Below are 16,357 nucleotides of genomic sequence, written 5' to 3'. Positions count from 1 at the left end.
GGCTGAAGACGGCTGGAATGCCAGAAAACGGTCCTCGGAAGCTTGTTTGTGGTCCAGGGAAGACATGGCTTGGTGGTTCGGGCTGGACTGTTCCCATGAGGCACAGGGTCAGACTGATTTGCATATGGCCATGTCTGAACTGGGGTGGCAGAGTGGGCTAGAGAACGGTGATGGATTAAACCCAGATCTTTTGACTGGGTGTGAGTGTTTGATTGATTCAGATGCTCCGTCCATCACCACCCCCTTTTGTACCGGTTTTGTTGCAATAAGCACCAAAATCTGCATATTATCCCCCTAAAACGCAATATGTTCCCAACCTCAGGGAGTCTGATATTATTGAGTGTGATAAATAAGACTCACTCCTCCAACCAACTCAGGATCAGGGCCTATGAACAGCATTTGAAACGTCTCAAATGTACAGTGTACAAATGTCTCTGTTCCCAGGTTTGCGTTTGCCGCTGAGCACTCTCCAATAAACTGCTTTGTTGCACTCTATTAAGATTAGGATTCAAAGCTTACCATGCGTTCTATCATTTTAGCTGGTTGTTGAGTTTTTTTTCGAATTAAAGTTGTTTAATTTTTTAGTGGAATCAATTACAAGCAAATTGTCTTGTTAAATCAATACATAGCATTGCAACCTGTTGATGTTCACATCTTACCCATCCCAGAACATCCATAGCATAAACCAAATTATTAAATAACTAAACTACAGGGTGGAATAATTGAATCCAAATGTGTTACATGACTACATGCCCAAGTGTGCAGTACGTGCTTAGAGTCTTGATGTGCTCATGGGCACAGTGCAAAGAGTCTCTGAGGGCAATTAAGATCTGTGTTATCAAACTCCTGATAGTCAATCATTGCTTTACAGGTCTCTATGGACAGACGCTTGGCTGGTGCATACATTGAGATGGTGTCCTACAACATTTGCTACAGGTACTTTACTCGGCCAAGTGTCCATGGATGGAACGTTGCCTTTATTTCTTCGTACAGCTAGGACACGCTCATGGGAGGGATTCAGACACCTCCCACTAAGATTTCTTATCTTGATCCTCTTCTCCAACATTAGCATCAGGAGATCCATGGCTAGATGTGCACTGCCAGATGTAGAAAAGCGCATCAGAATCACCTCACACTTCAAGGGATGCCTGGAGCTTAGCGATAAATTCATGCAAGATCTCATGGAATTATACTACTAGGAGGCATATGAATGAATGAATAGGTCTTGTAAAGCGCAACTTAGCCCAAGGGCATCAAGGCGCTAGCGCGGGTCATCCAACACACAAAACAGAGGGGACAGCTTTACAAATATGCCTCAGAGAAAAGCCAGGTTTTTTAGGCCTTACGGAACAGAGAGAGAGAGGGCTGCCCTGCTAGCTCTGGAGGGAGAGAATTCCACAGTCTGGGCGCTGCAGTGGAAAACGCTCTACCGCCCCATTTTGCCTTGGCAAACCTGGGGACCGCAAGAAAGTTTTTGTTGGAAGAGCGAAGAGATCTAGTGGGGGTGTAAAGATGAACAAGTGACTTGATACCCTCCAGGCCAGTGCCATAAAAGGCTTCATGGGACAAACATAACATTTTAAAGGTGATCCTACAGTGCATCGGAAGCCAGTGTAAGTTCTTACGTGCCGCCGAGGCTGAGGCAAATCTAGGGAGGTTCAATTCCATCCTCGCTGCAGCATTCTGGACCATTTGAAGACGATGAATGAGACTCTTGTTAATGCCCAAATAAAGGGCATTACAATAGTCCAGTCTGGAGGAGACTAATGCTAGTGTAGCCTGTTTCCGAGCATCTGGAGAAAGATAATGAGAGATCTTTCTAAGGATTCTGATGATCCCACAGCAGGTGGAAACAGTCTTGTTTACCTGACGGTCAAAGGAAAGGGCAGTGTCCATTAACACCCCTAAGTTCTTACCATACTGGCCTGGGCGGGGACATTCCCCAAGGGAGGGCGGCCACCAATCCCTCGACCAGATTTCCTGATTACCCCCAAAGATTAATACCTTAGTTTTCTCCCCGTTCAATTTCAGGAAGTTCTGAACCATCCACTCAGAGACAGCCTCCATGCAGCTCATGAAATTTTGGGCAGAGTCCTTCACTGAGTGAGTGAGAGAGACCATTATTTGGGTGTTTTCTGCGTAGGACAACACCTCCAACCCAAATGATCTCACAACCCTCGCAAGGGGAGCCACATAGATGTTGAAAAGTGTAGGGCTCAATGTAGAGCCCTAAGGGACCCCACAGTGAAGGGTTTAGGGGCAGAAAGAAACTCACCCAGTTTCACTCTCTGTTCCCTTTCGTTGAGAAAGGAGGCAAGAAGACTCAGGGCAGGGCCCCCGACACCTATCTCCCTAAGACGAGACACCAGTATAGATGGAGACAAAGTGTCGAAGGCCGCTGTCAGATCCAGTAGGACCAGGAGAGTGGTATGGCTCATGTCAACCTGAGAATGGATATTATTAACGACTGCAGTGAGAGCAGTTTCCGTACTATGATGTCTCCTGAAACCATGTTGGGAGCTATCCAAGAGAGCAAAGTCCCTGAGATAGGTACTAAGGTGGAGATTAAGATAGGACTCCAACATTTTTGAGGGAGCAGGAAGTAAGGAAATGGGGCAGAAATTTTTCAAGACGCCTGAGTCCAGGGCAGGTTTCTTCAGGAGTGGTTTTACAACCGCCGTCTTCCATAAGGAGGGAAAGACTCCCTCCAAGATGGCACGATTCATAACCTTCATGAGAGGTGGACTAACAACTTCCCAGCAGGCTTTCAGTACTTTAAGCGGGCAGGAGTCTAAGGGAGAGCCCGACTTAGTATTATCTAGAAGCTGAGCCATAATCTCACGTGACAAGAGGGGGAAAGACAGAAGACTCAGAAATTGCCCACCAGGCAAACTCTCGACCCCAGAGGAGGCTGAAAGACTAGATTGACCAATGCAGGAGTTTAAAGATTCAAGCATAACATAGATATCCAGGATCTTTGTATGAAAAAAGGCAGATATTTTATCGCACAGATCCTGAGATTCCACTATTGAATCTACTACATGAGGAGAAGTTTGGGAATCTATGACCTTAAAAAGATCTCTTGGACAATTAAGGGATGCAGTGACTTTAGAAAAATAGGCTCTTTTTTCCTCCCCAATAGCTAGTTTATATTCCTTTAGGCATAGTTTGTGTCGTTCTTTCTCCGAGAGATCAGGATGAGCCCGCCATAGCCACTCCTGTTTTCGACAGCCTTGTCTTAGCTGTCTGAGTCTATCTGAGTACCATGGGGCCGAAGGACTCTTCCTCGTTGAATAATGCTTTTTGGGAGGGGCCAGAATATCCATTGCTCCTGCAAGAGTATGCGAGAATTCCAGACCAGCTGAATTAACATCCAGAGAATCAGTAGACTCCAGCTTATTCAGAAAGGGGGAGAGTACTTCATTATTGACAGATTTAAAATTCCTTCTAAGTTCCTGCTTCCTAAAGCCCGGCGAGGGAAGTGCCGCTTCCTGAGAAGACAGGTCTAGCGGTACAGCAAAGCGGTCAGACCATGCTAATGGGACTGGGGGTCCCACCCTCAACCTAGGGTCATTAGAAAAAGCCCCATTGAGAGTGTGTCCTGCTAGATGGGTAGGGCCTTCCACCAACTGGTCCAGACCACAGCAGCCCAGGGTTTCCAGGAGAACTTGGGTATCTCTACATCCCGTATTTTCCAAATGGAAATTAAAATCACCAAGGAGAGTGATATTAGGCCTCTCCATTACATACTGAAATGGCCCATCGTGGAAACACAAAGTCATTGGTGCTTACTGGATATAGGCATGATATATTGGACAGAGAGGGTAGGTGAGTTTTGCTTTTCTTTTGCTTGTATGTGCAAGATGAGGTTGATAATTCTGGTGACTGGCTGGCCATTGCTCAGGATGCAGCTTCAGCTGGTAATGCAGCAGATGTGGAGAGCAAGTTCTAGTGGTAGGAATGTCAACTTGATCCAGCTTGCAGAGCAGTGACTTGGGTTGATATTGTCAGATGGAAGAGATACATGTATTAGGAATGCTCCAAGAGTATTGGGTGTAGGAGTGAAGAAAATGTATGGCTGGATGGAGTCTAGCGTAAACAGGAAAATGTCTGAGGAACAGAGTGATGGAGGGGAAGGAGTAAAGTTTGATGTACGGTTAAGGTATTTGAGAAAGTTATGGCTTGAATACTTCTCTGCTTATGATAGCTATCTTGTATGATGGCTGGTGTGTTTTGGGAGAAGAAATAAGTGGAGGTGGGGGTTAGTGATTAGGAAAGTGCTTTTAGATGTGTAGATATAGACAGAGTACAAGACAAAAGAGGGTCTTTATTGAGAGGGAAGAGGTGATGTATTTAAATGGGAGTGGAGCATTAGAGTACCATGAGAAACTGGGAGTTATATCATGAGGTCTATTACGTTATGTTATATGTACATGCTCCAATTATCAGATACCACTGCTTGCTGGGGGTATGGGGGAGGGTTACAGCAATGAGAACTGGGGTTCAATATACGCTGTAGATAAACAAGACTAACTTACATCTTAAAGCTCTCCTTAATGGTACAGTTATAAGCACGTCCCTCAAACAATACTTAATCTCAATTTTACAACACTGTATGGGGAAATTATTTTAGAGCTTGTATTGTGCCAGACTACCACCCTGCCACCGGCTCGTTCTCCTGTACATCATGAGGTGGTCTCTGTACCCTTGTGGCCTGATATTTCCAAAGGAGCATTTTTTATAACTTGTAAACCTTACCATCCTGGAATGTAAGGCACACTGAAAAGTTCTTTCAAAGCCAGCCGAATCAAACAAAAATGACCTACAAAAACATCACAAAATATTTCCTGCTTAGGAAATATAGCCATGGTCAAGATTAGGATTCTACCCCGAATCCTTTACCGAGTCCAAACAATACCCATATAGATTGCGCTGAAGTATATAACCCAACTACAGCACATATGCAGCACCTTTATCAAGGAAGGTAAGAAGACGAGAAATCTAGAAAAGTGTGAAGTGCTACACGAGCCAGAATAGGCCTAGGCATGTCAACATTGGAATTATACTTCTAGGAGGCATATCTCCATTACATACTGAAATTGTCCATTGTGGAAACAGAAAGTCATTGGTGCTTCCTGGACCATACTTTAGCAGGGCAAACTCTTTGAGAAATCCCTTGGCTGCCTTCCAGGGAGATACTCCCCAATATGTCCAAGTCTGCAATAATTTGGCCACCCTCAAAGTTTGGGACAAGACTGGGATTGAGTGGGTCTGTCTAGTTTCCCTCTCCTTATATGCTTATCCTGGGAAACCCTGAATTTGGACCAGGATTATAGAAGCAAGGTATTCCAGAAATGGTAGAAGGATTTAAGTAACAAAGCGGGCAATTTGTTTTTGTACCTTTTATTTTGTTGTTGTGTTATGACTATTTGCAGAGTGCACATCTCACCCTGCAGTGTAGTCAAGTGCAAGATGAGAAGGGGACTGAGTTGGCATAGTCTGAATTCTAGGTAAAGAGCCATGTCTTCAGTTTCTTGCAGAATTCAAGAACAGAGAAGGGAGCCCTGGTGTGCAGAGGGATCTCTTAAACAAAATAGAAATAAAGCCTGGGGCACAAATCTGGAAAGCACCTCTTACTCAGTTCTAGAAACTCCTGAGGCCCATGCCATTTTCAGAATTTACATGCTGATGCTATGCAACGCTATTCAGAGCAAGAAACGCCACCAGCTTGAATGGAGTGTGAAGTCTCACAATGACACACAATTGAGCTTCACACATACGAGGGCATGTGAGGGGCAGGCAGATGGCAACTAAAACTCGACTTCAATGGCATTGGATACTTACTTGTCTGCACATGACAGATGCAACAAGGTCAGAGATACTTTCTAGAGGAAATATGAGCAAGAGGCAATAATAACTCATGCTTTGTGGGTCCTCGGATTAGCTTTTTCCAGAGGGAGAGAAGAGTTGATGAAGCGGTACAAAGTCATTGGCATAACTTGCATAGTTTGCTGTGGCATGTTTATGCAAAATTATAGCAAAATTATGTGGAATTAGTTGAGGTGTGTAATCCAGGAAAATGAAACGCAGTAAAAGGAATCCAAGGAAGCATTTTTAGCTAAGAAAATAGAGTTCATGCAAAAGTCCATGAGAAGAACAGCCATTCACATTCTGTTGTTGTGCTTTTATAGAAGGCATTTTGCCCTAAATCACTCTAAATTACGCAAATAGGTCTTATTGCGTAATTATTGTTAATTGTGTGTCACAAGAGTAACGCAAAATTACCAAAATGACTCTGGCATATTTAACATTTCGCCTTGGCCTAGTAAAGATACGCTGTATGTGTGTTTTCTACAGTATGCAGGACCGGACAGGCCTTTTATTCCACAAGGCATTTCCTCTGAGGATGCCAGTTTTTAGGGCAGGGGCTGCTCATGCTGCCTCTGTCTCTTTCCACATTACCCAAGGTTAATTGGCTCAGGCACAGGAAGGATTCAAGACAGAGAGTTGAGGGAGCAGAAAGGTAGAGAGAAAGCGATTAGAGAAACAAGAAAGAAGGAGACAGAATGAATGGAAAGAGAGATTGTGCGAAAAGACGACGGAAGCCGGGCTGGTTTGAGCATTTTTACCGAGGCTGCTTTGGTTCCCCTGTTCAGCCCGGAAGGTATGTAATGCTGCATGAATTTGAGCTTGCTGCAGCCAATGTTTGCTTTATCATTTGGGAATTCAGCACTGAAAACGGGCCCAACAGACCATTAAACAGGCCTACAAGCAGCCAATAAACCGTCCAACACATTGACCTTCAGACCAGTCCATTCGGCACTGCCTGAATGCCCTACAGACAGGACTAGTAGAATATAGTGATTCTGCAATGATTTCTTCATAATTATGGTCCTGCTACATTTGCCACAAAATCCATGATCCGCCGCATAATCTGAAGATTTTTAGCAACCTAAATTTTTTTTATAACTCGAACGGATCAAAAGTTACCAAAATATGATGACTCTGGTTTTTGCGCACTGAGCCAAGGACCAGGAGCCGAAGGAGGTTCCGGGAAACCGCGACGGTGCCCCGTTAGTCCTTCGGGCAGTCGGGGGGCCTGAACCGACCGGGGGTGTGCCACACCGCTCCGCCCTGACAGGGGGGGCGGGAGTATAACGAAGTTCGTAATGTGCTGCACCGTGAGAGCATCGACTCGCCGTGCAAGATGGCTCCTTTGCATGCAGGACAGCGAGGGGCTGCCTGCTTTGGATCGCCCGTAAGATGACCCACCATAAAACGTCATACGTGTGTTGTATGAAATAAACCTGCAGCAGTTCTTTCCCATAAATATGTCTCCAGAGTTTCATTTGGGAGGAATCGTGTATATGTACAAGCGGGCGGGAGTGAATGGCGGTGTGGGCACTATGCCGCTGACCGCGTGACCCGCAGGGGAACATGGGCGGGCCAGCGCTTTAGTCCCACCCGGCAAGCTCCAGCTAACAGCGATGGGGCGCCCCTCCCCGCGTCCACCATTCACCGGCCAGGGGAGGGCTTACCTGTGGGAGGGGCGAACCCCCTATTTATACCGCAGTGGACAAGGTTCGGCCTCTCTCCATCCCTGTCCACCCGCGGCTCAAGCGCTGTTCCCACCCTGAACCCTAACCCAGCAGCTTGAGCGGCGGCGCGAAGTAATAGATTGTTCTAATGTTCTTCTTTGTGTTGCAGGCGGAGTTACAGGGCGATCTGGAAGCAGACGGGTACAGTAAGGGTACCTCTGCGGCAGAAGGGTACAGTAAGGGTACCTCTGCCTGGCACAGTAAGGGTGCCTGAGCCAAGGACCAGGAGCCGAAGGAGGTTCCGGGAAACCACGACGGCGCCCCGTTAGTCCTTTGGGCGGTCGGGGGGCCTGAACCGACCGGGGGTGTGCCCCACCGCTCCGCCCTGACATGGGGGGGCGGGAGTATAATGAAGTTGGTAATGTGCTGCACCGTCAGAGCATCGACTCGCCGTGCAAGATGGCTCCTTTGCATGCAGGACAGCGAGGGGCTGCCTGCTTTGGATCGCCCGTAAGATGACCCACCATAAAACGTCATACGTGTGTTGTATGAAATAAACCTGCAGCAGTTCTTTCCCATAAATATGTTACCAGAGTTTCATTTGGGAGGAATTGTGTATATGTACAAGCGGGCGGGAGTGAATGGCGGTGTGGGCACTATGGTTTTTGCGCACCAGAAGGTTTTTTGCAAAGGTTGACTGGTCATCTTTCAGTTGGTAATTGCTGTGTTTGGGTGTTAAATTGGAACTAATTGAGCTGAACTCTTTTCTCATACACGGTTACCAGGTGTAAAAATGTCAAAATAATGAGGTAAAACTGACAAAATGTGTCGCATTATTCTGAAAAATTTTCCTTTTTTTGATGCATACTTTAGTCAACCCTGCTGCATAATTTGGTCCTCCTCTGCCTTAGAATTCAAGTGACCCTGTCCAAAGGGCAGTCCAACTCTGCCCAGGATGAAAAATATCCCCTTGTCCCCCGCTCTCTCTAGTGATTACCCTGCAGTTACTACATAACAACTCTGTTGAAAATCGACCCTCTCTGCTGAGTCACTCCGAAACGTTTTGCCTTCCTCCTCCTACTTTTTACTGAATTAATTTTTGTTGGCCTTAAGACTCTGTGCACTTTACCACTTCTAAACAGGGCTAAAGTGCCGGTGCTCTCCGCTTTCAAATTGGTATAATTGGTTTACACCTGTTTGGCATATTTATTTTACTTTTAAGTACCTTGTAGAGTGGGATACCATATACCCAGGGCCTGTAGATTTATTATTACAATTTTGAAAATGGCACTGTTAGAAAGGTGGGATTTTCCTGATCTTAGCCCCGTGTGCCTACAGCCTGTCTCTGATACACTTAAGGGGAGAGTGAAAGCTGGTCTTTGTATATCCCCCCTAGACAGCCACACACAATGGGAGCTTAGTTGTGACTTGATAGTCCATCCAAGGATGATGTGAGGGAGGAGCTGGGCTCAGCCTTACTCTTACAGTTGTCCCCACACAAAGGACTGCATACCCTCCTGTAGGGAGTCTGGGGTCAGGGCAGGAATGAAGGACCTCTGTGCACTTCAAAGACATTTCTTTGAAGTCTCCCTCACAGCAAAGGCACGCCTATGTTTAAGAACCTCAGTACACTTCTGGACCTGTGGATACTCTGCCAAGAAGAAGGACTGAAGTGCTACTGAAGGACTGCCACTCTGCTGGACTGCTGCTCTGGAAGAACTGCTTTCTTGCTGTGCTGACCTTCTGCCTCCTGCCCTTCTGGTCTAGGTGAGAAGGACTGGACCTGCATCACTAGACCCCTAGATCCCAGAGTGACTCCAAGGGCTAGTTGGCTAGCCTTCTGATCTGAAGTCTCTGGGACATAGCAGACTTCTAACTATCCTGCTTCTGCACCTTGACTCTGCCATCTGTGACTCTACCCAGCCAAGTGCTGGCACCCCAGGCCTGGACCCTTGAAAGTGGGCTTACGGTGCTTGCTCAACTGAACCAATGCACCTTCGCTGCTGAGGAGACAGAACTGGCATATTGCAGTCATTGCAAGATCAGCACCAATGCATCTACCCTGTTGCATGGACCAGAACTGGTGCATCGCTGCCTTTACATGGCTTGGAGATTCCGCTCCATCTTCAGAACCACCGCTGCGCAATGCTCTTCAAGTCAAGTCCTTGCATCTCCGTCGACGACAGCACCGATGTTGAGCTTAACCTCCATATCGCAGCAACCCACTCATCGGAGTCGACGCATCGCGGCTTTTGTGTGACAAAGACCAGTGCATCGCTGCCGAAGTGTTGATCAACATCGGCGCATTGCCCTTGCACTCTGCAACCACAATGTCGACAGGATCTTCGACGTCAGTGCAACCTGGACCACAGTACTTTCGCTCAGCTGGCGCAACCTGGTCCCTGTGGCCGGCCCGCACTTCATCTCAGTCAGTCTGAACGTTTTACTTTTTACAAGACCATTGCGACCAGATGACCCTTGTTGGAGTTCAGTGCCTTTTGGCACTATTTGCACTTAAAACTTCTAAAATCAGTATCTCTGGTTCTACTTATTGGATTTTTGTCATTTTGTTCTCGTTTTATTTATTATTGCTCAACCGGGAGCCCTGTTCTTAGCTTTTATTGACCTTATGTCTGCATTTGATCGTGTGAGCAGGAAGAAACTGGGGGACTTATTGGCCTCTTTGGATGTCAAATCCACCATTGTATCTCTTAGTAATGAATCTTTATGCCCATACCACAACGGCAGTAAAATTCTCTCGAGGGGGAGTTCTTACTGAACATTCTAACTGCTCCAGGGGGATTCGCCAAGGCTGCATTTTAGCCCCTAGAAGCGGCCCTCTTTCAATTACAGTCTGATTGCCCCATAGTCTGCAGGAAAATTTTTGCCAGTGTTATTATGTGCAGACAATGCTGTACTAATGGCATGCACGGCTCTGGGCTTGCAATTTTTAATTGATGGGTTTGTTGATTTTATGGACAGACTGGACCTGTTAGTCAACTTTACAAAGTTGTATGTTTTGGAAGTTGGCCCTCGGGCTCTCTGGTCTAAAACTTTTAAAGCGGGATCCCAGACTCTTGCAAAGGTCTCAGCCTTCCCCTGTCTGGGACTTCTATTTGACAAAAAACAAAATTGGAAAACATTGATGGAGGGAAAGTTGAGTGACCTGAATAAATATACAGGGCAATTGGCAGCTATTCTCCTAGACTGGGTTCTTGGATGCCAGATGTGATTTTAAAATTGTATCAGTCTATATTCACCTCAAAGGCTTTATATAGTAGTGAAGTGTGGGGGTATACTTCAGCACATAAGCTACAGGTGTCTCAAAACAAGTTCTTGCGACAAATATCGAAGGTCTCTCAAAGCACGCCTTCCTGTGCTGTACACGAAGAGCTAGATGTCAACTTTTTAGCTGAATACGTGGCAGTAAGACCTTTATTGTGTTGGGTAAAGATATGGTCGAGAGAGGATAAGGATCTAAAACACCTAATCATATCAGACTGCTTGTCTCTTGAGCATGCTTTTAAAATCCCATGGTTATGGTAGCTGACAAGGTGGCAGTAAGGCCTTTATTGTGTTGGGTAAAGTATGTTCGAGAGAGCTCTTGAAACCAACAGTGCTGGTGCATGCTTTGTTAAAGCCTGTGCACGGAAGGGAAAACTCTCTCTCTACTCTTACAAGTGCAACCAACAGGTTTCAAATTACTAGTTTTAGGTTCAACCTGCTCCACCATCTTTTGGCATCCCCGTCAGGATCTGCTGACCTAAATGTGCGAAGACCCTGTGGCTGTGACTCTAGGTGTCCACAGGACATGTTACATTTTGTCCTTTTGTGTAAATATTTTAGCCTCCCAAGAAGGCAGTTTCTTCGCCACCTTCTAAAGTCTTTTAATTTTAGGCAAGCCAGAGTAGCACTTATGTATTTACAGTTGTTGCCTAATGAACTCACACTTGGTGCAATGACAAATTTCTTGCAGGCCGCCTATAGATCAAGACTATCTAGACCCAACTGACTGTCGAATGGCTTTTTGTGTCTTTGCGCTATTTTTTTTTACTTCCTTTTATTCACTTGAGACCATAAACTGTGTTTTATCTTAACTTTTAACTGGATATGTAATGATGATTTTCTATTGTTTGATTGTATCTTTTATGGATGCACTTGCTCCCGAATACAGATTATTTAATATTATTAAATAAAGCTGTCTTTCTAAACTGGTGTGAGATCTTTTGGAGTGATGCTTTCTCTGTTTTTTGGGCGGCGCGCCTGGTAGAGAGGGTGGGAACCAAGATGCAGGATTTGGATTACTAGAGGTAGTTGATACTAGGAGAGGGGATAAGACAGGGATAGCGTCGGACTGGGGCAAAAAATAGGCCCGGGCTCCAAAATAAAAACAGCCCCCGTTAGCAAACCAGATAATGAAAAACTAAGGCCCACGTGTGGAAATCAGGACAGTTTTGAACTTTTAATGACATGTTGTACTGTTATTCTGCGAGGTGGAGTATCATACTGCATACATTTTTTTTCTGGCGGGCACCGTTTGTGGCAGTATCAGTGTAATCAACAGTAAAAACTGGACCAACTTGCCATAAAACCGGCCCACAAACAGCTATAAAACTGATCCACGCACTAATTTGTCAGACCAGACCCTTGAGAACTGGCTGAATCCCTCCCACTGGTACGGGGTGCAAAGGGGGCAGGAGAGCCGATATGCCCGCTTGAAGTTGATCCTTCTTCCTTTTAAAATGCAATAAAGACATATTGAACGTTAACATTTAGACAGTAGAAAGTTACAGGGCAGTGACATGGCGTAAAACATTAACAGATACATTCGTTGTAATCGCATCTTTCTACTTTGACCAAATGTTGTGATCCTGGGCACCACGTTTCAGGAGCATCAATCCCAATGTCTTTCCAAATAGGAGTGCTTGGAAACTGGATAGGCGCTGTTACGTAAACATTTAAAATAGCACCCGCAGAGTGCAGGACCAAAGCGGCAGAGCACCTGACATGCAGCGATTCACGCGGGAGCCCGAATAATAACATCTCAGTAGGAGCCGGAACTTACCCACATATTTAATAACATCTGTTTGACAGAAGGTGTTGCCTGAGGTGCAGTTGCTTACAGTCTGACAGTCGCTGTTCTTACCCGCGCTTGTGCATGTGTAGCACTGCAAGGAATGCACTGAAAAGAATAAAAAAAAACATCCATGAAAACAGACACAAAACTTTACTTTTTACACACACGCAACCCATAACTTTGCCAAAATAATAATTTGATAGCTACCTTCACATATTTTTAGGTCTCGCGTGCGTTGCAGGGCAGAGCCCTGCTCCGCTTCCATGAGCGATTTTGTTGAAGAGGATTTTCAGAAGAGGGCTTCAAGCCCCACCCCTCAGTCCCATTGGCCAACGTCACCGTTTATGTTAAACGGTGGCCTGTCATTGGAAATTAGGTGTTTGGGTTGCCTCCCTTTGACTTTCTATGCCGGACCACCCGGACTGGCTTGCCTGCTTTGCATCTGTCGCAAAGCACTTTCTTATCTTTAAGGGGCCATGTGTTTCTAACACATGGCCCCATAAAGACAAGAGATTGGCTGCAGCGCGGTCCTCCTTTCACTTTCGGGACCGCGCTTGCTAGTTCGAGCATTGGAGACCTCCTGTATACTTTAGTACTTTTATTTCTGTGTGATTGAAAACAGGCCTGTAAATCTTGTCATGGCGCTGTTTTCATGTTTCACCATGGTGCGACAACACAGCTGGCATCTGCATCGAGAGGAAGGTACTTTAAGCAATATGGTCACTTAAAGCCAGATTTGCATCGCCTGGGCTCAAGCTATTCATGGGAGCCTTTTGTCACAGTGCTTAAGTGCAAACATTCAAGCCAAAAAAATAATTCTTCCTTCATCAATTTGTATCCCTTTTAATCACGGAAATATGTTGTCTTGCCGCTGACCGCGTAACCCACAGGGGAACATGGGCGGGGCAGCGCTTTAGTCCCACCCGGCTAGCAGAGCCAACCTATGGGGCCCCCCTCCCCGCGTCCACCTCTCACCGGCCAGGGGGAGGGCTTACCTGTGGGAGGGGCGACCCCGCTAACCCTAAGGAGTACCAACGACATCTTCTAGGCCAAATTAGAAATGTAGCTCCATTCCCTGGAATAATTCTTAGGTGTGCAACTGTTTCTGTAAAAGTATGCCCAATTGTCGGGAAAGTTCGCACAACCCTAAGGATTAACAACAACATCTTCCTGGCTAATTAGAAATGTAGCTCCATTCCCTGGAATAATTCTTAGGTGTGCAGCTGTTTCTGTAAAAGTATGCCCAATTGTCGGGAAAGTTCGCACAACCCTAAGGATTAACAACAACATCTTCCTGGCTAATTAGAAATGTAGCTCCATTCCCAAGAATAATTATTAGGTGTGCACCTTCTAGATTAAACAGAAATGTCGTAGAACATCAGGATTTTGCTTCAAACTTCTTAAAAATGCCTCTAGCAATGATGTCATATTTCTATCATGATGATAAGTAATAATCTTGCATTAATTTGCCATGACATTCACTGCCCTAATTACTAGAGCTACTGCGCTCACACAGCAAGAAAATAATTTTGACTACAGGACAACTTTCAAATATCACTGGTTTCCCATTAGCATCAACTAAACTAATGCAAATAGTCACTCGCCGATCCCCTGTAACCTATTACCGAATGACAACAGCTAACGTATTGCAAAAATAAATGTAAGCAAAAACAAGAAAGGTGAACAAATATGATATTTGAAATAACCTTCATTCGGTATACAGAGTGAAGAAAGTCAAGTAATTACACTTCAGGCAAACAAAGAAATAACTTCTGGAGAAGAGCAAGAACAGCGATATCTGAGTGTTATTTTCCTAACTTGTGTAACCGTGAATAACTATAACCCCTGGAGTCAACAGTACCCCAATGGTTTTGGAGGTAGGTGAAGGGAATAACAGGTTAAAAGCGACTCAAACACGCAAAAGGTGATAGGAGGAATGCTAGAAATTTGTCTAACCACTGGCAGTAGCTCAGGGTGGTATTGCAAGCCATAGGCTTTTTGTCCGCCAGGCCGCTTGAAGTTAGACCCGGTCAGCTTTTTAGAATAACCAAAGAGGTGTCTGGGAAATAACCCTGGCTTGCAGGTTTAAGCTATTGCGTAGTAATTTTGGATAAAATATCTGGAATGAAGAAACGTTGGAGACATAGAGTAAGGAATGATTTAATTTAGTGGGGGGACTCTCAAAAGGTAAGACTCGTGCGTAGAAGTTATCCCATGCTCTCCTTTCATATATTTTGATCCTGACTAATCTGACAAACATAATGTAAGATTCTGATCACCTGGTTGTGAGCCTACAATTTAAGACTCCACCAAAAAGGATATAATTAATTTCCTATGCACTGTCAGCGAGCTAGCCTTTCTGATTGCTTAGTGAACGTTGACCTAGTCTCGACTGAATTGAGGCCTGCTCTTGTAGCTCAAGATCAGTGCAAGCAGTTGTTCATAAGGGGTCAGTACTATGCGATAGTCTGTTGTATCCATTATGTAATGAACCACTATGACACCTTTTTAGATTTGAGAAAGTATTGGGGAAGCCAGTGGGTTTGGTATTCTGCTCACATTGCAGAGTAGGCACATTAAAGGCCAACAAAGTAACACAAGTGGACTGTATTTAGGCTCACTTGAATTTTATATGAATATATCGGGAAGAAGTAACATTAGACATAGAGTATGGAATGATTCAGTTAAGGGAGATTCCCAAACGGTGAGACACATGCGCGTAACTATCCCATTAACGTTTCCTCCTCATTCCTGTATTTTGATCCTGTCTAATCTGACAAACAAAAGGTAGGATCCTGAATACCTGGTTGTGAGACTGGTTGGGCCACCCAGGAATGAAATAGGGCAACTTGAGGCTCAGGCCAGTTCACCACCTTGCTTTCCGGGTGGCCCCATCCAATATCCTCATCATCCACCTGGGGTGGATCGACTTAGGCACAATAGGGAGGAGGGCCCTGATTCAGGCCATGCAGAGGGATTTGATAGCAGTGAGTAGCAAGTTGGGAGCCACTGAACTGCTTCGGTCAGAAATGGTCCCCCGCAAGACTTGGAGGGGAGCTAGATCACCGGTGGCGATAGAGCAGTCCCGCAGGAGGGTCAACTGATCCATGCAAAAAATTATGGAAAAGAGAGGCCTGGGGTTCATTAGGCATGCACTCATACAGGAAAGAACCAAAGGGTATTATGAGCAGGATGGGGTGCACTTGTCTGGGTTGGGTATGGATGTTTTCCTCCAGACATACACGAGGCTCTGACAGTGGCAAGTTGTAAGTAGCGTAAGGGGTGGGGGGGCTCAGTCATCGACGGGGGCCTCCTCCAGAGCTGTGGCGGAGTTACAGGGCGATCTGGAAGCAGAGGGGTACAGTAAGGGTACCTCTGCGGCAGAAGGGTACAGTAAGGGTACCTCTGCCTGGCACAGTAAGGGTTCCTGAGCCAAGGACCAGGAGCCAAAGGAGGTTCCGGGAAACCGCGACGGCGCCCCGTTAGTCCTTCGGGCGGTCGGGGGGCCTGAACGGATCGGGGGTGTGCCACACCGCTCCGCCCTGACAGGGGGGGCGGGAGTATAATGAAGATGGTAATGTGCTGCACCGTCAGAGCATCGACTCGCCGTGCAAGATGGCTCCTTAGGCATGCGGGACAGCGAAGGGCTGCCTGCTTTGGATCGCCCGTAAGATGACCCACTATAAACGTCATACCTGTGTTGTATGAAATAAACCTGGAGCAGTTCTTTCCCACAATAAGT

The 16,357-nt window shown here is 45.9% G+C and overlaps 1 protein-coding gene across 1 annotated transcript in view; it reads right to left on the bottom strand.

Moving 5' to 3' along the window:
* The window catches only part of LOC147724783 (lymphocyte antigen 6E-like), a 62,957-nt gene that overhangs the window by 21,855 nt on the left and 24,745 nt on the right, over positions 1-16,357 (bottom strand). Inside the window, exon 2 of the mRNA XM_086967066.1 lies at positions 12,604-12,720. Coding sequence (XP_086823192.1) covers positions 12,604-12,720 — 117 coding nt within the window. The remainder of the gene's footprint in view (positions 1-12,603; positions 12,721-16,357) is intronic.

Source organism: Lissotriton vulgaris, chromosome 4_1, assembly GCF_964263255.1.
Source record: "Lissotriton vulgaris chromosome 4_1, aLisVul1.2, whole genome shotgun sequence".
Taxonomy (NCBI): Eukaryota; Metazoa; Chordata; class Amphibia; order Caudata; family Salamandridae; genus Lissotriton; species Lissotriton vulgaris.
Note: the sequence above shows the minus strand (reverse complement) of the source record. Positions and strands in the feature narration are given on the sequence as shown.